The sequence below is a fragment of the Strigops habroptila genome, chromosome 20, assembly GCF_004027225.2.
Source record: "Strigops habroptila isolate Jane chromosome 20, bStrHab1.2.pri, whole genome shotgun sequence".
NCBI classification, from domain to species: domain Eukaryota; kingdom Metazoa; phylum Chordata; class Aves; order Psittaciformes; family Psittacidae; genus Strigops; species Strigops habroptila.
In genome coordinates this window covers 4,992,971-5,016,310 of record NC_044296.2, presented here as the reverse complement: position 1 = coordinate 5,016,310, position 23,340 = coordinate 4,992,971, and the positions used below count along the sequence as shown (strand labels likewise).

The following is a 23,340-nucleotide window of genomic DNA, read 5'->3' as shown; positions in this document are numbered from 1 at the left end:
AGCCCAGAGGAATGTCTCCTGGCGCTGCCGGACACTGCCCATGGTCCATCAGCACCCACTGCCCCACGGGGCCACTGTCACCCTGCGGAGGCTTTGGCCCGGAGCATGGTTTGGGGTCGGTACCTGCTGGGCTCCTGCCGGGACCTGCCCCCAAAGCACACACAGAGGAACCGGGTCCCATTAAAACCAGGTTTAGAAATCAAGCAAGCTTCGGGCAGACTGACCTATAGTCTGACCCGCAACCTACAGCCTGACCCACACCCTATAGCCCTGGCCCATAATATATAGCCCTGGCCACATCCTCCAGCCCTGACCCATAGCCTATGGTCCTGACCCACACTCTGTAGCCCTGGCCCCTTCCCTGTGGCCCTGGCTCATATCTATAGCTTGACCCACACCCTATAGCCCCGGCCCATACCCTATAGACTGACTCACACTGTATAGCCCTGGCTTCCTCCCTATAGCCCTGACCCACAGCCTATAGCTTGACCCACACCCTATAGCCCTGGCCCATACCCTATAGCCTGACTCACACTGTATAGCTCTGGCTTCCTCCCTATAGCCCTGACCTACACCCTATAGCCCTGACCCCCTTCCTATAGCCCTGACCCCCTTCCTATAGCCCTGGCCCATAGCCTATAGCCCTGACCCACAACCTATAGCCCTGGTCCTCTCTCTATAGCTCTGGCCCATAACCTATAGCCCTGACCCACACCCACACCCTGCCCCATAGCCCCCAGCCCTGTCCCCCCCAGCCCCCTCACCCCCCACACAGCGCCCCCCTCCCGCCCCCTCTAGCCACGCCCCTCAGCGCCCCCTCTCCTCGGCGCCTCTGGCGGCGCGGCCCAATCCCGTTATCCCGCCGTGCCTTTTCCACGCTGCTATTGGAGCAGAGAGCTGAGCGACGCGGCGAGGAGCCAATGGGAGCCGGCGCCGCGGGCGGGGGCGGGACATCCTGCGGGCCGGGCCGTCGCCGCGCCGCTGCCCGGTGGTGCCCGCGGCCTGGGCCTGCGCCGCCGCGCCCGCGGCCGCCATGCCGCACAGCTTCAAGCCCGGGGACCTCGTCTTCGCCAAGATGAAGGGGTACCCGCACTGGCCCGCACGGGTGAGACCGCGGCGCCGCCACCGGCGCGGGCGGGGGGGGCCGGTCCCGGCTGCGGGCATGGACGGGTCCCGCTGCGCACGGGAGGTGCCGTAACGGCGCCTGTGCCGGCATCGGGGGCGCGGCAGCGGCGGCTGGACCCGGGGTGGGGCCGGTACCGGGGTGGGATGAGCTGTCCCGGGATAGGGCTCGGTACCGGGGTGGGATGAGCTGTCCCGGGATAGGGCTCGGTACCGGGATGGGATGTGCTGTCCCGGGATACGGGATGGGATGTGCTGTCCCGGGATAGGGCTCGGTACCGGGGTGGGATGAGCTGTCCCGGGATAGGGCTCGGTACCGGGATGGGATGTGCTGTCCCGGGATAGGGCTCGGTACCGGGATGGGATGTGCTGTCCCGCGATAGGGCTCGGTACCGGGATGGGATGCGCTGTCCCGGGATACGGGCTCGGTAGCAGCGGGGGGGGGCTTGTACCAGCGCCCGCTCTGGGATGCAGAGCACGGAACGGCTCGTCCCGGGATGAGCGTCCCGTGCTGGGATGGGAGGTCACATACCGGGATGGGGAGCCGGTACCGGCGTGGGGTGTCCCATAGCGGGATGGGGACCCATAGCGGGACCTGTTCTGCGATGGGGACCTGGTACCAGCATGGGCGACCTGTCCCAGCACCCGCACTGGGGTGGGGACCCGGTATGAACGGGGTGCTCTGACCAGAATGGGGGACCCCATGTTGGCCCCTGTACTGGGATGAGGGCTCAGTGCTGGCCCTGCCGGGATGGGGGCCGTGCACCAGGATGGATGGGGGGCCCCAGACCAGCACCCATAGCGGATGGGGGGTACCAGGGTGAGGAAGCCCCCAGCCTGTGCTGGGGGTCCAGGCCTGGAACTGGGGTCCCCTGTGGGCACCTGTGCTGGGAGGGGATCCTGCGCCGGGCTGGGGGTCCCACCCTGGTGCCTGTGTCTGGTGAGGGACGGGGGCGACCTGGGGGCCCCCTCCCCAGGAGGTGTTTGACAACCCTGTGCAGGAGGCGCCAGGACCCTGCTACTGCCCCTGAGGCACCCTGAGCCCTCCCGTTTCACCTGCACCCAGGGGAGACCCTGCTTCCCTTTGGGGTGACTGCGTGGGACCTCAGCCCCGCTTCACCCCCAGCACCCCTGGCCTGGGGACCCTCCCTGCTGCTGGGGTGACCCTTGCAGCCCCCATCCCCAAAGACCCCCCTCTCCTGGTGCACCCGCACCCCAACCCCATAGGGGTGTCCCTCACATCCCGGAGCTCTCCCTTCCCTTCACCCTCCATCCTCATCCTCCCACTGCCCCTCCGGAGACCCCCATTCCCCTTCCCAGCCCGGACATCACTCACCCTCTGTCTGTGGGGGGGCACAGAGCAGGGGTCTGGGGCTCTGTCCCTTGTCGGGGTTTGGGGGGGGGCACACGCTGGGGACGGTGCCTGGTGTGACACGTGGGGGTGGCTGCCGCCGGGCACTCGCGAGGTGCAGGGTCCGCGGGTGCCGGTGCGGTTTGGGGGGGACGGGGCGCGGGTGACAGGGTGACAGCGATGTGGTGCCTGGAGGAGACGTGCTGGAGCAGGGGCCAGGGCTCCGATGGGGTCCCTGCTGAGGAAGGTTCGTTGCACTGAAGGTATCCGATGGGAAGAGACTGGCAGGGACCGGGGAGGCTCAGGGTGCTGGAGACGACGATGCTTGGCTGCACCTCGCCGCGACTGGGATTCCGGCCCCACCGGCCCCACCGTGCCCGTGCCGCGCTGTCGTAGCCGGTGCCGAGAGGACTCGGTCCCTCCACGCTGCAGCCCCTCCTGCTTTAGCTCGCTTGCTCTTTTGGGGAAGGCTCCCCCCCCGGCCCCGAAGACCTCCTCCCCGGCACCCCGAGGCACCCCCAGGCTCCCCAGCACGTCGAGCGGACGGACGGGCGCTGGAGCCGGCGCACGGGATGAAGACGGGGTGGCCCCGGGGCCCCTCCTGCGGCCGGTCTCCAGCCAGGAAGGACCCTGTGGAGCAGCCCGGGCTGGAGGGGGCTTCCCTTGGGCGATGGATCTCTGGGGAGTAGCACAAGGCTTCCCTGGGCGCTGAGCCCGGCGGTGGAGCGACGACCTCGCGCCGAGCTCATCCACGAGGATCCCTTCTGTTACTCTTGTAGAGATCCCGCCGGGCGCTGACTCCGAGGGGCCTCCGAGGGGACGTGCTCCAGCTGCTCTCTCTGACCACCTCCTGCTTTGGGTTTCCTTTCAGATCGATGACATCGCGGACGGCGCCGTGAAACCCCCCCCGAACAAGTACCCCATCTTCTTCTTCGGCACCCACGAGACGTAAGCGCTGCCTCGCTCCCCGCTCCGGGCTGTGCCCCGCGGCTGCCCCGGCCTCACCTCTGCTTTGTTTCTCTCCAGTGCCTTCTTGGGCCCTAAAGATCTCTTCCCTTATGAGAAATATAAAGACAAATATGGGAAACCAAACAAGAGGAAAGGCTTCAACGAGGGCCTGTGGGAAATCCAGAACAACCCCCACGCCAGTTACAGTGCCCCCCCGGTGAGTGCGGCGCCTCCTTCCCTCCGAGTCGCTCTCCTCCTCTCTCTGCTTCTCACTGCTGCCGTGCCGATGTGCTTCCAGCTCCCAGACTGGCTTCCTCAGCGCTGCAGTAGCTTCCCCTCCCTGCCCTCTCCCTTCCTCCTCCTCCTCTGGAGGAAGACGCCTTTGCCCCGGCTTTGAGCTGGAACCAGGGTTGTGCTTTGCGCTGCTTGCCCAAACCGTGGAGGAGCTCGTTGTCAGAGCGAGAACCTGAGGCTTGCTCAGCTCGAGGCTCCCGGACCTGCGTGTGAACTGTTGGCCAGTGCCCCCTCTCCATCCCTTTCCGAGGTCCTGAGCCAAAAGCCACTGGGCTGCTCCTTCAGCGAGCTTCAGAGCAGGCCAGGAGATGGCTCTTTGCTGTCAGTTGCTTGTGTGGGCATTTCATACCCATGGTTGTGTGGTGCAACCTCTCCTGTAGTGATCTTCAGAGAAGGCGTCCAAAGCAGCTTCACAGGCAGTTGGTCTGAAGAGGCAGAGGGAGGTTCCTAAGGTGAGCCACAAGGACAAGGTGCTCTAGAGGCAGCCAGGCTCCGGGACGAGCTGCTGCCAGTGCAGGACACAGGACGTGGTTTGAGTAGCTGCAGGAGATGGTCGGGCCCAAGGCCGCAGGTGTAGGGGAAGGTGAGGCCATGGAGATGCCTGGAAAGCTGGAGAACAGCTTCGGCTGGGCGGGAGGTTGGTTGGCAGCACTTGCTTTGTGCAGGGGCTCCACGCTGAGCTCCACGAGAGACCCGTTGGTGAGGGACCTGCTGTGATGAAGGGACCATGGTGACACCAGCCACCCCAGCAAGCCCGAGGGCTCACCAGCACCAACTGCATCTTGAGGCCAAACTGCTTGGAGAAGCAGAAGAAGAGGCTGAAGGAGAGGTCTGTCTTGGGTTTGGGACCTAAATGAAGCGAAGTGCCAGGAGCAGTCAAGGACAAGGAGAGGCTTTCCACCAGGAAGGCTCCAGTGCTGGAAGAGTCCTGGCTTAGGGAGCACCAGTCGTGCCGTGCATGAAGACAGTGAATCGGTCTGGAAGATGGGAGCTTGGATGCGATGTCCTTGCATGAGGAACCTCCTGATGGGCTGGTGAGAAGCCAGGAGACCTTTCCTACATGGCATTGAGGGAACAGGAGCCGGGAGATGCCAAGCGGGAAGAACGTTGGTCACCAAGCTGGACTTCTCCTGTGGACCTTTCCGGTGGGGAAGGGCTGTGAAGTGCTGTGGGGTGAAGCCACCTGAGAAGGAAGAGGCCTGGTGGCCCCCGGAGGGGAGCGCTGGAGGCCCCATGAGGGCAGTGGAGGGCTGGGGTCCGCTCGCCCAGGAGGGGCTGTCAGGTTGGGGTTTCTGCAGGGTCTTTGGCAGAGCGGCCACAGCAGGGGGAAGCCAGGCTGGGGGTCAGGGGGAAGGTGCTGCTGCTGGTCTCAGGGTGCTGTGTGAGGGGTCTGGAAGGAGGGTGCAGGAGGGGCTTGACTCAGTGTCTCGTTGAAGGGCCGATAGTGCTGCCCAGAGCCACGCTGAAGGGTTCTGCGCCACACACCTCTGCTCGCACCCCTGTGCTCCCCGCTGCCATCCATTGCTCGCCACCCTCCTGTGCCCCTTCTCCTCTGCCCCCATCAGTGTGCGGCCCCGCCAGGCCATAACCCACCTCTTGTCCCCACTGTCTGTAGCCCGCGAGCTCCTCCGACAGCGACGTGCCCGAGAACGACCCGATGGGGGGAAGCGATGCTGGGGATGACGAGGAAGATGCTGTCATGGCTGGAGTCACCACGGAGAAGATGGAAAGCGATGAGGACTCGGATCAAGGCAGCGACCACAGCGGGCTCAAGCGGAAATCGCTGCCTATGAAGGTGAGTGTGGGCTGAGGTGGTTCCATGCAGTGGGGACAGGAGGGGTCCTGGTCCTTGGGTCCGCCGCTGAGCTCCCATCCACCGTGCAGCATGTCAAACCCACACGGGTGGTGATGGAACCAACTCCCTCGGGATTCTCCCATGGGAAACGGGGTTCAGTGGCTGTCTCCCGTTGTCTGGGAGGTGGTGGGATGGCCAAGCCCTGGTGCAGTTTGCATCCTAGAGGAGAAGCCAGATCTCTCCTGAGTGTACGTGGCTGCTCTTGCAGGGCTGGTTGGGAAGGTTGGGCCGTCCCCTTCGCTCCTTTCTGCTGTGGGTGGAGGGGAAGGAGCTTCTCTCACCTTGTCGCTCCTCACATCCCAGATGCCAGTGGCAAAACGGCCTCGGAAATCCTCCAGTGACCTGGATCAGGGCAGCCCCTCCGGGACGGAAGAGGAGAACTCGGAATCATCTTCCGAGTCGGAAAAGAACAGTGACCAGGTGAGAGGAGTTCGGGATGTGCTGGCAGGGCCGTGGGGAAGGGGCTGGAGCATGGCTTGGAGGAACCTCACCGGCTTCCGAAAGCATCATGAGACTCTTCCCTGGTTTTTCCCGTGTTTTCCTCCAGGACTTCACTCCCGAAAAGAAGCCAGTGGCCAGGGCTCCGCGGAGGATGCCACCAGCGGGGAGGAAGAAGAAGGTAAAAGACCCGGAGTCTGTGGTGCTGCATGAGGGGGACTGGAGAGGAGCTGGGGGTCTTTGGGGTCTGCACTGCCTGGGGCGGGGGGCGCAGGGCTCTGGGTGAGGCTCAGTGCTGGGAGGGACCCCGTGGGTGCCTCGGTGGCCTGGTTGCACCCCGTGCTGCTGTGCCTTGGGTCCAGCCCCACTCTGTGCCTGCAGAAAGTGGAGTCCGGCTCCGACTCAGACTCTAAAGCGGACTCGGATTCGGAACTGGGGAACGCGACTGTGAACATGGCCAAGTCAGACTCCAACTCGGATTCAGACTCGGATGTGTCTGTGAAGAAGGCTCCACGGGGCAGGAAGCCAGGTAACACCGAGGAGGCTGCTTCTACCGCTGCTGTGTCCTCGGGGGGACGGGAGAGATGTGAGGCTCTGGGGGCTCCTGAAGCTCCGGGGGCTCCTGCTGCTGCAGGCACCTTCCAGCCCATCTCAACAGCCCTCTGCCCCCCAAATTTGGGGCTGTTTGTTATTAACAGAGGGACAACCAGGGCTCCTGCTGAACATCTCCCCGTTGTCTTGCAGCTGAGAAACCCCCTCCCAAGCCCCGTGGCAGGAAACCGAAGCCCGAGCGTGTCCCGACCAGCTCCAGCAGTGACAGGTGAGACCAACGGGGACCCATCACCCTCGGGGCTGGGCTGGAGGGTCACCCCGTCCCCCTTGCACGAGGGGTCCAAGCGAGCTCCATCCTCTGCAGTGACAGCGACAGCGACGTGGACCGCATCAGCGAGTGGAAGAGGAGGGATGAAGAACGACGGCGGGAGCTGGAGGAGAAGAGGAAGAGGGAGCAGGAGGAAGAGATCCGTCGGCTCCGGGAGCAGGAGAAGGAGGAGAAAGAGAAGAGAAAGGAGAAAGCAGAGAAGAGCGAGGAGGTGCACTCGGACTCAGACAGCAGTGCAGAGGATGAAGTGGCCAAAAAGGGCCGGAAAGGCCGGGCCAAGGCCCCGTCCTCCTCGGACTCGGAGCTGGAACTGGAGAAAGAGGTGAGCGCAGAGCTGTGGGGAGCTGGGGGCGAGCAGACAGCCCATCAGCCCCCTGGCAGGGACCTCCAGCAGTGGCAGGGACCCGGCATTACGCTGGGGGTGCCCGTGCAGCACTGGGAAGGGTTGTGTCCATAGGGACATCCACACCTTGCAAACGGGAGCTCTTTCCCTGGCCCAGGACACCCATCCAGCTGTGGGTGTCACATCTCCCTCCCATCACAGTCATTGTGTTTTCTCTGCTGTCCTCTCCGGGGCCTGGGGGAGCATCAGCTGGGTGGGAAGCACAGGAGGGGTTGTGGAGGGCTCTCTGCCCATGGGCAGAGCTGAGGGCGAGTTCCTCCCCATGGAAGGGGACCGGGGAAGTAGCACAAAGATCCTGATGTGTGGCAGGACTCATGGGTCAGCCATTTGGGTGCTGCGGGCTGTGGGAGGGCTGCTCCAGGTACCAGGACGTTCCCTTTTGGAGCAGCACATCATTGTGCTGCAGGATGGGTCCTCTCTTACCCCGTGCAGGGGGTGCCCCTGGCATTGCTGGCCGTGGCTGTGGCACTGTCTCCCCCCTGCAGCAGGGAGGGCTCAGCCTCTCGCCTGCATTGTTCTCTCCTCCAAGGTAAAGAAGCCAGCGAAGAAGCAGCCCTCGGAGTTGTCAAGGAAACCAAATCAGAAGGAGAAGAGGGGCCGAGCAGAGGAGAAGCCACGGAACAAGTCAGCACCTCCTCCTGCAGCTTTGTCCCTGGGGCCTGTCGCTCTGCTGCTGCCCGGCCCGTCCCTGCGCTGGGGCTGGGGCTGCCGTGGAGCTGCCCCGTGCCAGCAGCACCCATGGAGGGGCCGGGTCCCTCCCCTCCTGCCTCCTGGAGCTGCAGGGGCTGGGGGAGGCGTTGGGGGACCAGGCTGAGCTTCCCTGGTGGTTTCCATCTCACGTTTGGGGCATTGCTTTGGGGCTTTGCCTTGCTGCAGTCCCGGGGAGCTGGGGCATGGGGGAGCTGCTGTCTCAGGGCTCCTGCTGCCTGGGAGCTGGGGGGGTGTGTGGTGCTGTGGAAGGCTCTGGGGGTGCACACCTGAGGTGCCATCAGCCCCCCTGCGAGGCCAGCAGCGAGCAGGGGCTTCACATGAACAATCTTCCCTCTCCCTTTGCCTCCGCAGACCCTTGAAAGTGGAACGAGGCCGGAAGAAATCTGACCTGCTCCCTGAGAGGAGGATGGAGAAGAAAAAGGGTGAGAGCCCCGTTGCCCGCCAGCACAGAGGGGAGGAGAGAGACAGAAGGGATCCAGGGTTCGTTCCCCCATCCCAGGGAAGAGGAGGGATCGTTCCCACAGGGAGCGGTGTGGTGGTGCTGGGGCCCTTCCCAGCACTGCTGTGGGCCTGGCGTTGTATTGGGAAGTACAGGCTGTGCAGAGGCAACTGAGCTTCCAACAAACATCCCCAACCCGTCCTCCTCAGAGAGGCCCCGAGGCTGTGTTTGACCTTGGAGGTGTAGGAGGAAACCAAACCCTTGCTGGGGGAGAGGTCCTGTGCTCCGCTCTGGGGGCCTGATGCCACTGGTGTCTCTCTCTTGCTGCTCCAGAGCCCACAGTCGAAGAGAAACTTCAGAAGCTTCACAGCGAGATCAAGTTTGCCCTGAAGGTGGATAACCCGGTGAGTTACCTGCTGGTGTCCTCAGCCACCACGTGAGCTCAGCCTGCCTGGGATACCTGGGGGTGCCCAGCCTGCCTGCGCCTCCTCTTGCCTTTGGGGTGCTGGGTGGCGTTAGGGGATGGTGCTCCACACAGTGCTCTCCACAGGGAGGCTTCCAGGCACCTTCTGATCTTGATGTCACCCTTGCAGGACATCAAGCGGTGTCTAAATGCACTAGAAGAGCTGGGCACGCTGCAGGTCACCTCTCACATCCTCCAGAAGCACACTGACGTGGTGGCTACGCTGAAGAAGGTAGGACAGAGGGTTGGGTCCCTGCCTGCTGGGAGCCAGGAGCCCGCTGGGGCCACCCCAGCCCCGAGGCCATCCCTTCCTCCTCCTTCCCGGCGCAGATCCGGCGCTATAAAGCAAACAAGGACGTGATGGAGAAAGCTGCTGAGGTCTACACCCGGTTGAAGTCGCGTGTGCTGGGACCAAAGATGGAGGCGATCCAGAAAGCCACCAAAGCCGGGCCTGAGAAGGACAAGGGGGAGGCGGAGAAGGGGCAGGAGAAGCTGGCAGGAGGGGAGCCACGGAGCGAGAAGGGTGAAGAGGAGACGAGTGCCGGTAACGCTCCTGCGCGGCTGCGGGGTGTCCCCTGCTCCGGGCGGGCACGGAGCGGCCCCAGGGCACGTCCCGTCCCCCTGGGGCCACCTCTTGGCCTGGGGGCTGCAGGGGCTGGAGGCACGTGGGGCACCTCCAGGCCCCGATGGCTGGGGTGGGCAGGGACTGAGCGGGCAGCGCTGGCGGCAGTGAGAGCAGAGGGCAAAGCGGGGGCCCTCACCCCGCCTTCGGGTGCCTCTGGGCTGGGGTTTGGCTCAGGGTGGCTCCTCCCTGGCACCAGGGAGCTGCAGGAACGCAGAGACGCCCTTGGCCGCGGGCTCGGGCTCTTGCCCAGGCAGCTGGTGACCGGGAGCTTCCAGCCCCTGCCCGGCTGCATCCCGGTGATGCTGCAACAGCGTTCCCAGGGGAGCTGGTGGGGAAAATCCACCCTGACGCCTGCCTCGGGCAGGGGGGATGGAGACTTTGGGGCCCTTCTTGTATCTGTCAGGATCAGGCCGGAGCTGGGGTCCCCTTGTGCTCAGCTGGGTGGCCCTGGCCTCCATGGGGGCAACCTGTGGCCATAGGTCCTGGGCTTGCCCAGCGCATTGGGATGGATGATGTTCACCATGAGGACGTGCGTGTCCCAGCCTCTCTCTGCCCTTTAGACTTGCCAGGTCCTGTGAATGGTGAATCCCTGTCCCAAAAAGCTGAGGGCACGGAGGAGAAGGACAAAAGCCAAGGGCCAGGAGCCGGAGAGCTGGAGGCATCCACCGAGGAGCCCCACAACAAGTGAGCTTGAGGGGGGGGTCCCCTGGAGCTGGTGCCCGTCCAGGCTGGGCTCTCACAGGGATGATCCGGGGAGGGCTCATGGGTTGTGTTGGGAATTCCCAGCTTGGGAATGAGCCCGGGATGCGGGTGAGGGGCTGCGGGGCCAGGGGAGGCGCTGCCTGAGGCCTCTGCTCTCCCCAGCAGCGTGCAGGACTATGCCAAGGCCGAGCGAGCCGGGCCGGAGCGGGACAGGGCCCGTGGGGAGGTAGAGGCTGTGGAGGACGTGGAGGAGAGCTGAGGAGGCAGCTCCCACCCCAGGAGGAGGAGGAGGAGGAGGCCGAGGGGCTGCGAGGGGGAACCATCCTCTGCCTCGGCCCCTGCTTGAGTCACTTCACTAAGTCACGCAGTAGCTGATGTCCTTAGGTCTTGTCCTGTGCCCCGGCCCCGGGGGGGGCTCTGCTGGTTTGTCTGTATTTGTCCCTTCTTTTCGTTTCTGTTTTGTTCTTTTTTTTTTTGGTTTATTATTTTGGTTTTTTTGTTTGTTTTTTCCCTCCCACCTGATTTCTTGTGATTTCAACCGACATGAAATGAATATAAAGGGTTTTTTTAATGAAGCCCCAAGTGTGTGTTTCTTGAGGCATCGCTGCCGAGGGGAGGGCAGGAGCCTCCCCCTGCCCCAGCGCTGGCACTGGGACCCCCCCACACCACTGCACCCCAGCCCCCTACCTGCTGGGCAGCAGCTCTGCCTCTTTGCCTGCTCTTCTGCAAAGAGCCAAAGCCTTTGGACATGGAAAATAAGGATGTTCCAGCCCCGGCGCCGGCTCCTCTTTGTGGCCGTGCCCCGACCCCGCTCGGAGGCTGCTCTTGCTGTAACCCTGCCCTGGGGAGACGTTGGTTGCTTTTTGTTTTTCCAGGGCTGATTTCATGCTCCATAAACAAAACCCAAATACAACCTTTTGCCTCTTGCCCAACAGGGCAGAGCTGGGGGGGGACGGGGCTGCTGTGCCCAGTGTGGGCCTGGGAGCTCAGCCCCACCCTCACGCCATGGAGAGAGGGAGAGACATGGAGGGGAGCCAGCTCCTCACGCTGGGGATCGCAGATGGGGACATGGGGATGTGTCCGTGTGCCCCAGGAGGGGCTGGTTAAGCCCCACACTGCCCCATCAAGGTGTGACCCCCCCTTGGGCTGTCACGCAGGGGTATTGAGAGCCTGGGTGGAGACCTCAGAGCAGCTTCCAGTGTCTGAAGGGGCCTACAAGGATGCTGGAGAGGGACCTTCATCAGGGCCTGGAGCGATAGGACAAGGGGTGATGGGTTCAAACTGAACCAGGGGAAGTTCAGGTTGGAGATAAGGCAGAAGCTCTTCCCTGTGAGGGTGCTGAGGCGCTGGCACAGGGTGCCCAGAGAAGCTGTGGCTGCCCCATCCCTGGCAGTGTTCAAGGCCAGGTTGGACACAGGGGCTTGGAGCAACCTGCTCTAGTGGAAGGTGTCCCTGCCCGTGGCAGGGGGTTGGAGCTGGAGGAGCTTTAATCTCTCTTCCAACCCAAACCATTCCATGATTGTATGATTTAAAGGCAGATCCAAGGTCATTCTATCGGTATCCCCCCAACTCCCCCCTTGCCTTTGGCTGTTGCAGCCCCCCCTCGGCGCAGAGGGCAGCACAGAATAGCACCAAGATACAGACGCGAGCTTGAGCAGAGCCTTGTTGGTGCGTCAGGGAGGGCTTCAGGCCCTCGCATGGAGCTGGAGCTGGTTCCGTTCGGCGCTTAGGGCTGCACCCTCCGTCTAGAGCAGCAGCGGGTGCTGGAGCAGGTACGCCACCAGGTCCTCCCAGACTTGGGCCGCCATCTCCCGGCCTCGGGCCACCACCGTCCCCAGCAGCTCCCGCACGGACGCGGCCTGCCTGAAGGCGCTGTGGAGCTCGCTGATGCTGTGGCGCGCCCGGCGCAGGGCCTGCTGCAGCGCGTCCTGCAGCCGCCGCGCCAGCGGCACCGCGGGGCCCTCCTCTGCGCTCGCCCGCCTCCTGCCCCCCCACGGCTCCTGCGCGTCCCGCCGCAGCTCCTCTGCGTTGTCTGGGGGGTGGAAATGGCACCGTGGGTATGGGGGGGCACACACATAGTGGGGATCACCCCCCCACCCCCAGATGGTGGCTACAACCAAGGGGATGGTGGTGCTGGTTTGGGTGCATGGGAGGACCCCCTCCCATGTCCCATGGGGCACTAACATGAGGGTCACCAAGCAAGGGAACAACAAGCCCTGGAGGTGGGGACTGCAGCTGCAGGGTCCCACAGGAGCCCCGCTGTGATCTTGGGGTCCAGCCATGCCTGTGGAGGGGCCAAGATGGGCGGCTTGGTGTTCATCTCCTTTGAGGGGTGCACAGGGGGACCCTGCTGCAGCTCTGTGCCCCAAGACAGCGCCCTGGGGCTGTTGCCACTGGAGGGGGCAGAGCAGGGTGCTGCTGCAGGGGATAGGGGCAGAGGGGGGCTGCCTGTTTGCTCCCAGCATGATGAGCAGGTCCTGCCCTTAAGCTGGGGGTGCCCCTGGTCCCACAAGGGTCTGGGGGGGCTGTTCACTTACCCTCAGCCATGGTGGTGGGAGGCCGAGGCCGGTGTCCTGTGGGCTCGGCGGGGTCCTGAGGGCTCAGCACCGCACTGCCCCCTCCTTCACTCTATTGGCAGCCTCAGGCGCTGTGAGGTCACGCAGGGCTATGACATCACCACCTTCCTCCCCCCCCTTTTGGGGTCGATGGAACCATGGGGACCCCGCTCCCACCCCCCCAAAACACAACTCGTTCTAATGCAAAACTAACCAGAGTTTATTGCTTCGGGAGCTACCCCTGACCCCATACAGGACCAGAGAGTGTTGAAGGCACTGAGGATGAGGGGACAAGGAGGGGGGCTCCAACCAGGGGCTGGAGGTCACCCCAAAGGCACATGGGAGAACCAAGGCACATCACTGCACCCCCAATACAGGCAGGCACTAAGGTTATGGGCAAGGTGGGCGCCAGGCAGGGGTTAGTAGATGCTCTATTGAGGCTGGGCAAGGGGGGACCAAGCACCCCGGAGGATGGTGCAGATGATGCTACTTCATCTCCAGCTCCACCACGTTCTGGCCCGAGGGGGCGAAGGGTCCCACCAGCCAGGTCAACGGGGGGTTGTGAGCCACGTGCTCCACCAGCTCATCCATCAGCTGCCGCGCTTTGGTGGCGTGGGCACGGGCTTGCGCCAGCGCGGTGCCCGTCACGTCCTGCAGGGAGGTGGCGGAGCCGAGCGCCGCCCGCAGCCCCTCCACGTTGTGCCGGACCTGCCCCGCCGTGTCCTGGATGCTGGCGGGGAGCCCCTGCAGGCTGGACACCAGGGGCTGGCAGGAGCTCTGGAGCTGCTGCGTCAAGCCCTGCAGCAGGGCCAGCGCGCCCGACTCCACTGCCTGCGGGGGGACAACAGCGCCGTGAGGGGCTGAGGGCACCCCGGCACCCCCTCGAAACCCCCCCATGCCCTCCATCTACCTCCGGTGGCGCCAGGTCCTTGCCACTGCCCGGTTGCTTCTTGCTCCACTCCAACCACATCTGCTGCAGCTTCTCCTGCCCTCCCTGCAGCTTCTGGTCCATGCCCTGCTTGAGCTGCTCCACCTGCGGGGAGAGGCAGAGCCTGGGGTGGATGCGCCGCTGCAGACACCAAGGAGGGGGGGCACACATGGGGATGGGTCCTACCAGGTCGAGGGTGCGCTGGAGCTGGCCCAGCACGTCCTGGCTGCTGTGGCGGGCGCTCTGCAGCTTGCCCAGCGAGTGCTGCAGCGCCCGGTGCCGCAGCTTGGTCGAGAGCGAGCCCAAGCGCACGAAGTAGCTCTGCTGCTGCTTCTGCTGCTCCGGCTCGAAGCCCTCCACGGCCGTGGCCAGCTTGGCTGTGGGAGAGAAGCCGCACCACAACCCCATGGAGAACCTGCTCAGTCTCTACCCACTGCTCCCCAGGGGGTTTGAGCAGCTCCTTACCCAGCTCCTCATCCGTCATGGGCAGGTAATGGTCCACCAGCTCCTCCGACTTCTCCAGCACGGAGCCCATGCCGCTCACCACCATCTGGCCCACGGTGGAGCCCATGACGGTGCTGACACCGCTGCTCACCGCGGACTTGGTGAGCTCCACGCTGCCCTGCACGGCCCCTTTGGTCATGTCCATCACACCCGTCACCCGGCTGGTCACTGCGTCCTTGGCCCCGGCCATGGTGCTGGTCAGGACATCCTTGGCCCCCGTCACTGTGGAGGTCACCAGCTGCTTGGTGTCTGAGATGAGCTGGGGGGGCACACACACAACCCTCTGTTAAGCAGTTCTGGGGAGGGGGACGCACGCACTGAGCCCACCCCAGCACGGTACCTTCTCCGGGGGCTGCTGCAGGATGGGCAGCTTCTCCTCCAGCTTGTCCAGCCCTTTGCAGGCGTATTCGTTGGCAGTGGACACTGGAGACATGAGCACAGATGGTTTAATACCCTGCTGAGTGCCAGAGCGCTGCCAGGGACAGGCTTTGGGGTACCCCAAAGCTCATGGGGTGCCCCTACATATCCCCCCCCCCAGCTTTCTCCAGCCCTTTGCAGGTGTATTCATTAGAGGTGGAAACTAGAGATGAGAAACCAGTTTTTCCCTACCCTGCTGCTTTTCCAGGTAGGGCAATCTGCAGGGGCCAGTTTTGGGGTCCCCCCCATTGCCCCTGTGCTGCTGCCCCCCCCCCCCAGCCCCACTCACGCTGCGGCTCCAGCTTGGTGAGGATGGGCTGTGCCCCACTGACCGCCGCCGCCGTCAGCGTCTTCACCCCCTTCTCGGCGGCGTCGCAGACGGAGCGCACGTAGGGGTGGCTCTCCTTGGTGGAGCTGTACGCCGTGGACACCATCCCGTAGGCAGAGCTCACCAGGGGCAGGTTGGCCACCCGCATCCCGATGCTCTGCGGGCACCATAAGGACGGGGGGGGGTGACGATGGAGCCCCCAAATCTCATAGGGAATAAGGGACACTGTGTGCCCCCAACCCCCCGAGGATGGCGTTGGGGTACTCGGATGACCCACAGCCCTGTCCCCAGGCAGGGACATCCCCCCCGGACACCCCCTTTCTCCCCACTGACCTGCTGCTCCTCAGCCTTGGGCTGCGCCGTCTCGGGCTCGCTGGTGGCCATGGCGGGGCTGGGGAGGGGGAACCGTGAGCGGGGTCAGACCCCCCCGAGCCCTTCACTCACCTCCAGCATGGGGGAACCCCGCGTGGGACCGGGACCGGGACCGGGACCGGGACCGGGACCGGGACCGGACTCACCTCCCGAAGCTCGGCTCTACTCTGGGCTCGGCCCCGTCCCTCCCCACCGGCCTTTATAGCGGCCGGGCCCGGCCCCGAGCACATGTGACCGGGACCCGCCCCCCGGGGCCGGTCCGGGGCGGTGCGGGAGCACCGACCCGCGGGCAGCGGCGGGGCCCGGGGCTGCAGCGACCCCGACCGGCCCCGGCCCCGCGGCTCCGGGCTGCACCGGCCGCCCCAGGCCCCAAGTTCCCGGTCCGGGATGCACCGATCCCCTCTGGACCGGGATGCGCTGACCCCCCCCCCAAGGACCGGATCTCCCCCGACCGCATCCCTCCGGGACCGGATCCCCCCCAGACCGACGGCCCCTGACACCGACCCCCGGGTCAAATCAGGCACTGAACCCTCCAAACCCCGCTCCCATCGGGGGCATCCCAGTGCCCCCCCCCGACCTGCCCCAGTTCAGACTGGTCCCGGTGGGTGTCGGTGGCAGGAGGACAGACAGTCCCGGGGACCCTGGTGCCACTCCTGTGGGTGCCGTGGCCACGCTGCACCCCGATGTCAGGGATGCCCGGAGCCTGGCCCCGCAGCCATGGCAACGGGACAAGGTTCAGCGCCACACGGCCGCGGGTCACAGTCCAACAGCACCGGCACCGCGCTGGCACCCTCCATCCCAGCACTCACCAGCAGCATCCAGTTCTCCCCAACCCAGCACCCACCGTACTCTCCCCATTCCACAGCCCCATCTCTGCCGCCTGTGCCGAGCCCCCCGGCACGGTGGCGGTGTCACCACAAGGGGCTGTGAGTCACTTTGAGGCCTAAAAAGTTGTTTTACTTCTTTAAAGTGCGTTGAAGCTGCTAAGACAAGACATCCGGATGCTTCCCATGCTCCGGGACACCCGCACACGCTGCGTCCTCCGTGTGCCACCATCCCCTCGCTCCCCAAACAAGTCCCCCATCTGCGGCATCACAGGTCCCACACCGGCCACCACGTCCACGTCACCTCGTCCCCAGTGGGGATGGGGTTCACTGCTGTGGGTGCTGCCCCAGTTTGATGCGCCGCTGGCTCAGCGCTGGTTGAGCCGTGGGGCAGCGGGGACATGGTGCGTCCCCTCCACAGTGTCACAACCCTCCCACTTGGCCATCTCCACAGGGACATCCTCCGGGTACTCGACCAGGGCTGGGGCGAAGGGCCCCACGAGCCAGGGCAGGGGCGTGTGTTGCCCCACGTGCTCCAGCAGCTCGTCGATGCTCAGCTGCGCCCGCAGCACCGTCTCCCTGCTCTGCGCCAGCACCAGCTCCGACAGGTCATGGAAGGAGCGGGCGTGGGACAGGGACGCCTGGACGCCCTCCACGCTGTGCCGGACGTGTCCCGCCGTCTCCTGCACGCTGCTGGGCAGGCCCCGGATGCCGGCGGCCAGGCGGGCGCAGGCGGCGTGGAGCTGGTGCAGGAGCCCCCGCAGCATGGCCAGGGTCCGCGCCTCTACCTGCGGGCAGCGGGGGCACCCTCGGGACGTGGTGTCCTCCACAGGCATGGACCCCAGCCTCGTATCTCACTGCCTCCCATGGGCACGGACCCCAACCCCATATCTCACTGCCTCCCATGGCAATGGACCCCAGCCCCGTATCTCACTGCCTCCCATGGGCACGGACCCCAACCCCGTATCTCACTGCCTCCCATGACCATGGACCCCAGCCCCGTATCTCACTGCCTCCCATGACCATGGACCCCAACCCCGTATCTCACTGCCTCCCATGGCCATGGCCCACCACCCCACGCTTGTGTATTTTTTATGGTACCCTGGACTCATACCATTGTCGCCACCATGGCCACAGGCCCTCACACCTCAGTGTCGCCTACAGGTACCCCAGACCCATACCATGGTCTTCCCCATGGGCACGGCCTCCCACCCCACACCTCAGTGTCATCCCTGGGTACCCAGCCCCGTACCTCGCTCTCCTCCATGGGCACAGCCTCCTGCTGGCTCCACTCCAGCCACATGCGGTGGAGCCGCTGCCGGGTGCCGTACAGGGGCCCGTCCATGCCCTGCCGCATCTGCTCGATCTGCGGGACGGGACAGCGAGGTGGGAGCACCCCATGGGGGTACCAACACCCGCCGCTGCTGGCGCGGTCCTCACCGCATCCGTACCAGCTCGATGGCGCGGTGGAGCTGGGCCAGGACGTGCTGGGCGCTGTGCCGTACCCGCTGCAGCTCCTCCAGCGAGCGCCGCAGCGCCCGGTGCCGCAGCTTTGCCGAGAGCGAGCCCACACGGACAAAGTAGCTCTGCCACCGCCTCTGCTGCCCCGGTGCTGCCACCTCTGCGCCCGCCGCCGCTGCGGGGACAGGGGGGGAGACCCCCAGAGACCCACAGCATAAACCGGCTTGGAAAAGAGCTTTAAGGTGAACAAGTCCAACCGTTCCCCCAGCGTTGCCCAGACCAGTGTGCCCAGCACTGGAGCATCCCACCACGTGAGCCCCTGGAGCTCTGTGCCCCATAGAGGTGCCACCCCCAAGATGCTCGGCCACCGTGTTCATGTGGAGGTGCCACCAAAAGCCAGGTGGTGTCTCCGGTCACCTCTGCCATGACACAGGGCCAGCTCTGCCCACCACTGCCCCGTGCCAGGCTATAAATACCCGGCGTGGGGCTATATTTGCTTTCTGGTTTCCAGGTGAGAGGTCACCCTGTGCAGTGTTGTGTTCCCCGGCTTAGCATTCCCGACGGTGGGAATCATCCCCTGCGCGGTGGCCATGGGCATCCCATGGGGCTCAGCACTGCAGAGGGACCACTGGGGGCAAGCAATGCCGGGCTGGTGCTGAGCAATGGGGGCTCCAGCACCCCTAGGTTGAGGAGATGGCTTAGAGTGTGGTTGATACTCACCCGGCTCCTCGTCCGTCCCAGGCAGGTATCGCTCCACCAGCTCCTCCGACTTGCCCAGCACCGTGTCCATCCCCGTTGCCAGCATCTGGCCCACGCGGGACCCCGCCACGGTGCTGACGCCGGTGCTGAGCACCGAGCACGTCCTGGCCATGCCGCCCTGCACCGCGCCGCGCGCCAGCCCCACGGTGCAGGACACCAGCGCCCAGGTCCCTGCCACCACCTGGGAGGGGACAGCACAGGGGCGCCATGTGCCAGCACCGAGCCCAGCGCCGGCCCCCCCCGCCTCACCCGGGGGAGACGTTACCCTCTGCGGGGGCTGCTGCAGGATGGGCAGCTTCTCCTCCAGTTTGTCCAGCCCTTTGCAGGCGTATTCGTTGGCGGTGGACACTGGAGACATGAGCACAGATGGTTTAATACCCTGCTGAGTGTCAGAGCGCTGCCAGGGACAGGCTTTGGGGTACCCCAAAGCTCATGGGGTGCCCCTATATCCCCCCCCCCAACTTTCTCCAGCCCTTTGCAGGTGTATTCATTAGAGGTGGAAACTACAAATGAGAAACCAGCTTTTCCCTACCCTGCTGCCTTTCCAGAGTGCTGCTATAGGGACAGTTTCTGGGGTACCCCAAAACTTGTGGGGTGCTGCCCCCCCTTCCCCCCAGCTTCTCCTCTAGCTTCTCCAACCCTTTACAGCCATGTTTGTTGGCAATCTAGAGACATGGAACCAGATCATTCCTACCCTGCTGCCTCACCAGGGCTCTGCAGGGGCCAGTTTTGGGGTCCCCCCATTACCCCTGTGCTGCTGCCCCCCCCCCCAGCCCCACTCACGCTGCGGCTCCAGCTTGGTGAGGATGGGCTGTGCCCCACTGACCGCCGCCGCTGTCAGCGTCTTCACCCCCTTCTCGGCGGCGTCGCAGACGGAGCGCACGTAGGGGTGGCTCTCCTTGGTGGAGCTGTACGCCGTGGACACGGCGCCGCAGGCACAGCTCACCAGGGCCAGGCTGGCCACCCGGCTCACCACGCTCTGTCAGGGGGTGCTGGTGCTGAGCCGGGGGCACCAGCGGTGCCCACAGCCCCCCCTCAGCCCTCCTCGCACCCCTACCTTCAGCTCCGGCCCATCCTCTCGGGGCACAGAGTTGTTGGATGACATGGCAGCGGTGGCTGCAATGGGAAGAAGAGCAAGATCATGGGGTGCCAATGGGGGGACTGAGCCCAGTGGGGACCCCCGGCCTCAGAGCCACCCCTCTCCGTGCCGAGGGAAGCAGCACATGCTGGGGCTGAGCCGCCCCCATGTCACCCCAGCCAGCCTCTACCCCTTGGAGGGCTGAGACCCATCGACTCATTACATGAGTGGGAGGCCTCAGAGCTGCTCAAGGGGGGGTCATGGGGGAGTCTGGAAGGGGTTTGGGGATGGGGCTGGTCTCCTGCCCTATCAGGAGGGATTTCCCCATCCCCTCCTGGGTCCCCCCACCCGCGTTTGAGGCTGGGGAGGGGTTTTGGGTGACTCAGCCGGAAGCTGGGGCTGGGTCCTCCTTTCGCAAGCACCAAGCGTGGACGTGCCACCGGTCACCGTCACCTCGGCCGGGGCAGCCCCGGGACCTGCTGCGGGGAACGGAGCAGCCGGTGGCCCCCCCGAGCCCTCCCCCCGGCAGCGTCTCTGAGCTTTGTGGTGTCCCCCTGCTGCAGCGTCCCTGCCCCACTGCCACCCCTGTGCACCCCGGGGCAAGGGCTGGGGGGTCGCAAGCAGGTCCCTGGGGGGCAGGTCCCTTCGGGTCCCCGGGGTGTCCCTTTGGGTCCCTGGGGGGCAGGATTCCTTGGGTCCCTGGGGGTGCCCTTTGGGTCCCTGGGGGTGGCCCTTTGGGTCCCTGGGGGGCAGGTCCCCGCGGAAGCATGTGTCCCCCCCACCGGGGTTCCTGGGTGCTCCGGGGCACCCATCACGGAGGGGGGGACACCCGGGACTCCCCTTCCCCAGCCCCTGCTCCCTGCCTGCGGCCACAGCGGGCTCTACCCCCCGCCAGCCCCCGGAGCACCCCCGAGCCCCGAAACACCCCCCGGGAACCCCCGGAGCACCCCCCGCGGTCCCGCTTCCGACCCTCTAACTACCGCGAACTCCCGAGGACGGTGCTTACAGTGGGGGGCGGGGGGTCTGTCGCGATCCCCGGTCGCGATCCCCGACTCCCGCCCAGGGTCGGATTCCCAGTTGGCGGCGGGAGCCAATCAGAGAAGGGGAGGGACTGGTCTCCACCAATTAGGATGGAGGGGCGGGGCCAAGGGGGGCGGGAGTTGGGGGCTGGCCGCCACGTGCGCGGGGAACGATCCGGGCCCGGGACCTATGGGGGGAGAAACGGGGGGAAGGGGGGGGAGAAAAGGGGGAACACATGGGGGGGACAGGGGAATGCATGGGGAGGACACGGGGGGGACACGGGGGGACACGGGGGAGTCACAAAGGGGGACACGGGCGCATGGAAGGACGCGGTAGGGGACACGGGGGGGACACGACGGGGACACCCCGTCCCGGAGGGGTGGCCAGGGGCACCGAGCCACCGCACAATGCCCAATGTCCCCATGCCAGGCGTCCCCATGCCAAACACCTCCATGCCGTGTGTCCCCTTAACGTGTGTCCCTATGCCAGCTGTCCCCTTGCCAAGCATTTCCATGCCAAGTGTCCCCACCCCCCCCCCAGGTGTCCCCACACCAAATGACCCAGCACCCGGTGTCCCCATGCCAAACATCTCTATGCCAATGTCCCCAGGCCAGGAGTCCCCATGCCAAGGGGAGCACCACAGGGCCTCAGGTCTGCCCTGACCCCTGTGGGTGCTCAGGGCAGGGGACAGCAGTGCCTGGGTGATCCCCGTGGGCGAGGACAGTGCCTGGATGGGGACAGGCACAGGCAGGGGACACAGAGAGTATGGAACGGGCACGGCTGGGGGATGTGGTGCCTGTCACTGGGCACTTCATAGGATGAAACACAGGAGAAAGTGGGATGGCTCCAAGTGATGGCATTTAATGTGCGTTTGTGGGGTGGGGACAGGGACATGAGCCACGCAGGATGAGGACAGGGACGTGGGACAGCCTGAGCCATGGTGGGGCTGGGGGCCACTGGGATGGGCATCACAGCATGGGGACATTTGCAGCCCGGCTCTCCCTGCCTCAGTTTCCCCAGGAGAGTTCCTATGGGCTGGGGGCAAAGCAGCAGGGAGGGAGGCGGCACCCTCGAGCCCCTGCGGTGCCACCAAACCCCTCACCTATGGGCCCGGCGGGTGCTGCCCGTCCCCCTTGTGCTCACAGCCCGTGTCCCCAGCCCCGCTCAGGGCAGCCACCTCCTGCCCCCGGCGGTGAGCGGGGCTGGCACAGCGGGTGTCAGCGGCAGCGGTGACCCGCGGGGCCACCCTCCGCAGCATCGCCAGCAGCGCGCACCCGCAGTCCCAGGGGTTGCCCGACATGTCCAGCTCCAGCGCGGGGCCGGGGGCGCGGGGGGGCAGCTCCAGCGCCCGCAGCCGGTTCCGCGCCAGGTCGAGGACACGGAGGTGGCGCAGCGGGAGGAAGATGCGGGCGGGCAGCTCCCGCAGCTCGTTATCCTGCAGGAAGAGCAGGCGCAGGGCGGGCGCGGGCGCGAAGGAGGCGGGCGGCAGCGTGAGCAGCCGGTTCCCCTCCAGGTCGAGCTGCTCCAGCGCCCGCAGCCCGGCCAGCGCTCCCGGTGGCAGAGCCGCAAGGAGGTTGTGGGACAGATCCAGGCTCCGTAGGGAATGCAGCGGGTGGAAAACCTCCGGTGGCACCTCCGCCAGCGCGTTGGCACCCAGGTCGAGCCAGAGCAAGCGGGGAAGGTGCTGGAACCACGCGGGACGCAGCGCCCGCAGCCGGTTCCCGCGCAGCACCAAGTGCTGGAGGTGCTCATTGCTGATGAAGATGTCGGTGGGGAGGTCGAGCAGGAGGTTGTTGGTCAGGTCGAGGACGCGCAGCGCGGGCACGGGACGCAGCAGCGCTGCGGGCAGCGTGGCCAGGAGGTTGGAGGAGAGGTGTAGCTCCTGCAGGCGCGGCACCGGCACCAGCGCCGTGGGCAGGAGGGCGGCGAGCGCCGTGAACTCCACCGAGATGGCCAGCGTAGTGCGGGGCAGCCCCGCGGGGAAGGTCCGCAGCGTGGGCTCCGTGCAGACGAACCGGGTGGCGTTGGGCTGGGGGGAGCACGGCGCGGCGGGACCCGGCGGCAGCAGAACCAGCACCAGCAGCAGGATCCGTCCCGGTGGCATCATGGTGCCGCGCTGCGGGCAGCGGTCCACGTCAGCCGGCGGTTGTGCAAGCCGTGCCGCTGCCAGCTCACCCCACAGCGCGGGCAGCAAGGTGCCCTGACCCCCATGTCCCCCACCTCGGACCCCACACCAAGACCCCCAGCCCTACCCTCACCTTCCCAACGAGCCGGTGGAGCTCCTTGGGGACCGTCCCGTCTCCCCGGTGGCTGTCACCGGGGGGGGCTGCGGGTGCCGGTTGGGAAATCACTGCCTTCGCTGCCAGCCCGCAGGGTGCTGGCATCCGGGGCAGGGCCAGGGTGGTGGCATCCCCATGTCCCCACTGCGCCCCATGGCTCTTGGAGCACTGTCACCCCCTTCTTACATCCTCAGCGCTCCCAGGGACCCCAGCACCCATCACACCATGGTGCTGAACACCCACATGGGGGAAAATGAGGCACAACGTGGGATGGGTGCTGGGGAGCCCCATAGCAAAGCCCCGTGAGTGGGTCCGTGGCATGGTCCATGGCTGATGGCTGCTGCAGGCTGAGCACTGAGGAACTCGTTGCATGGGACAGGGGCTGGGGGTGGGTTTGGGGGTGCTGGGGGTGTTAGAAGGGGATGTGGGGTGCATGGCGTGGAGGGGAGTGTCTGTGGTTCAGGGGCTTTGCCCCCCATGTCCCCCTTCAACCCCTTCCCCCATCCCACAGGCGGTCCCCCCCCGGCTGGTGCTGCCCCCGAAGCCGGGGGGAGCTCCCGGGGCGCGGGGGGGTCAGACGGTTC

The 23,340-nt window shown here is 65.7% G+C and overlaps 4 protein-coding genes across 9 annotated transcripts; 1 reads left to right on the top strand and 3 right to left on the bottom strand.

Moving 5' to 3' along the window:
• Positions 1-844: 844 nt before the first annotated feature.
• Positions 845-10,806, top strand: HDGFL2 (HDGF like 2). 4 transcript variants are annotated; one of them, XM_030509674.1, is made up of 16 exons: positions 845-1,105; positions 3,345-3,421; positions 3,500-3,638; positions 5,331-5,510; positions 5,874-5,990; positions 6,118-6,189; positions 6,390-6,537; positions 6,753-6,828; positions 6,925-7,210; positions 7,821-7,915; positions 8,354-8,424; positions 8,775-8,845; positions 9,035-9,136; positions 9,235-9,448; positions 10,090-10,213; positions 10,397-10,806. In XM_030509674.1, exons 1-16 carry the CDS (start codon positions 1,034-1,036, stop codon positions 10,488-10,490), a joined length of 1,938 nt encoding a protein of 645 aa, XP_030365534.1. In that variant the 5' UTR covers positions 845-1,033; the 3' UTR covers positions 10,491-10,806. The 4 variants fall into 4 exon arrangements, with proteins under 4 accessions (XP_030365534.1, XP_030365536.1, XP_030365535.1 ...); XM_030509673.1 differs by having other exon boundaries at positions 954-1,105; positions 10,394-10,806; XM_030509676.1 differs by lacking the exons at positions 3,345-3,421; positions 3,500-3,638 and having other exon boundaries at positions 939-1,105.
• Positions 10,807-12,985: 2,179 nt separating this feature from the next.
• Positions 12,986-15,628, bottom strand: LOC115618275 (perilipin-3-like). Its single transcript, XM_030509681.1, has 8 exons — positions 15,482-15,628; positions 15,297-15,354; positions 14,925-15,120; positions 14,559-14,641; positions 14,180-14,477; positions 13,901-14,091; positions 13,697-13,819; positions 12,986-13,617 (listed from the first exon to the last, which is right to left on the bottom strand). Exons 2-8 carry the CDS (start codon positions 15,345-15,347, stop codon positions 13,273-13,275), a joined length of 1,287 nt encoding a protein of 428 aa, XP_030365541.1. The 5' UTR covers positions 15,348-15,354; positions 15,482-15,628; the 3' UTR covers positions 12,986-13,272.
• A 642-nt stretch (positions 15,629-16,270) lies between these two features.
• Positions 16,271-20,539, bottom strand: LOC115618274 (perilipin-3-like). Of its 3 annotated transcripts, XM_030509679.1 has the most exons (8): positions 20,464-20,539; positions 19,437-19,495; positions 19,163-19,358; positions 18,645-18,727; positions 18,341-18,560; positions 17,611-17,795; positions 17,412-17,525; positions 16,271-16,947 (listed from the first exon to the last, which is right to left on the bottom strand). In XM_030509679.1, exons 2-8 carry the CDS (start codon positions 19,482-19,484, stop codon positions 16,528-16,530), a joined length of 1,266 nt encoding a protein of 421 aa, XP_030365539.1. In that variant the 5' UTR covers positions 19,485-19,495; positions 20,464-20,539; the 3' UTR covers positions 16,271-16,527. The 3 variants fall into 3 exon arrangements, with proteins under 3 accessions (XP_030365539.1, XP_030365537.1, XP_030365538.1); XM_030509677.1 differs by having other exon boundaries at positions 18,341-18,727; XM_030509678.1 differs by having other exon boundaries at positions 17,611-17,780; positions 18,341-18,727.
• Positions 20,540-21,316: 777 nt separating this feature from the next.
• Positions 21,317-22,804, bottom strand: LRG1 (leucine rich alpha-2-glycoprotein 1). The gene is made up of 2 exons (XM_030509685.1): positions 22,736-22,804; positions 21,317-22,593 (listed from the first exon to the last, which is right to left on the bottom strand). The coding sequence occupies exon 2, from the start codon at positions 22,582-22,584 to the stop codon at positions 21,580-21,582; it is 1,005 nt and encodes a 334-aa protein (XP_030365545.1). The 5' UTR covers positions 22,585-22,593; positions 22,736-22,804; the 3' UTR covers positions 21,317-21,579.
• Between the last annotated feature and the right edge of the window lie 536 nt (positions 22,805-23,340).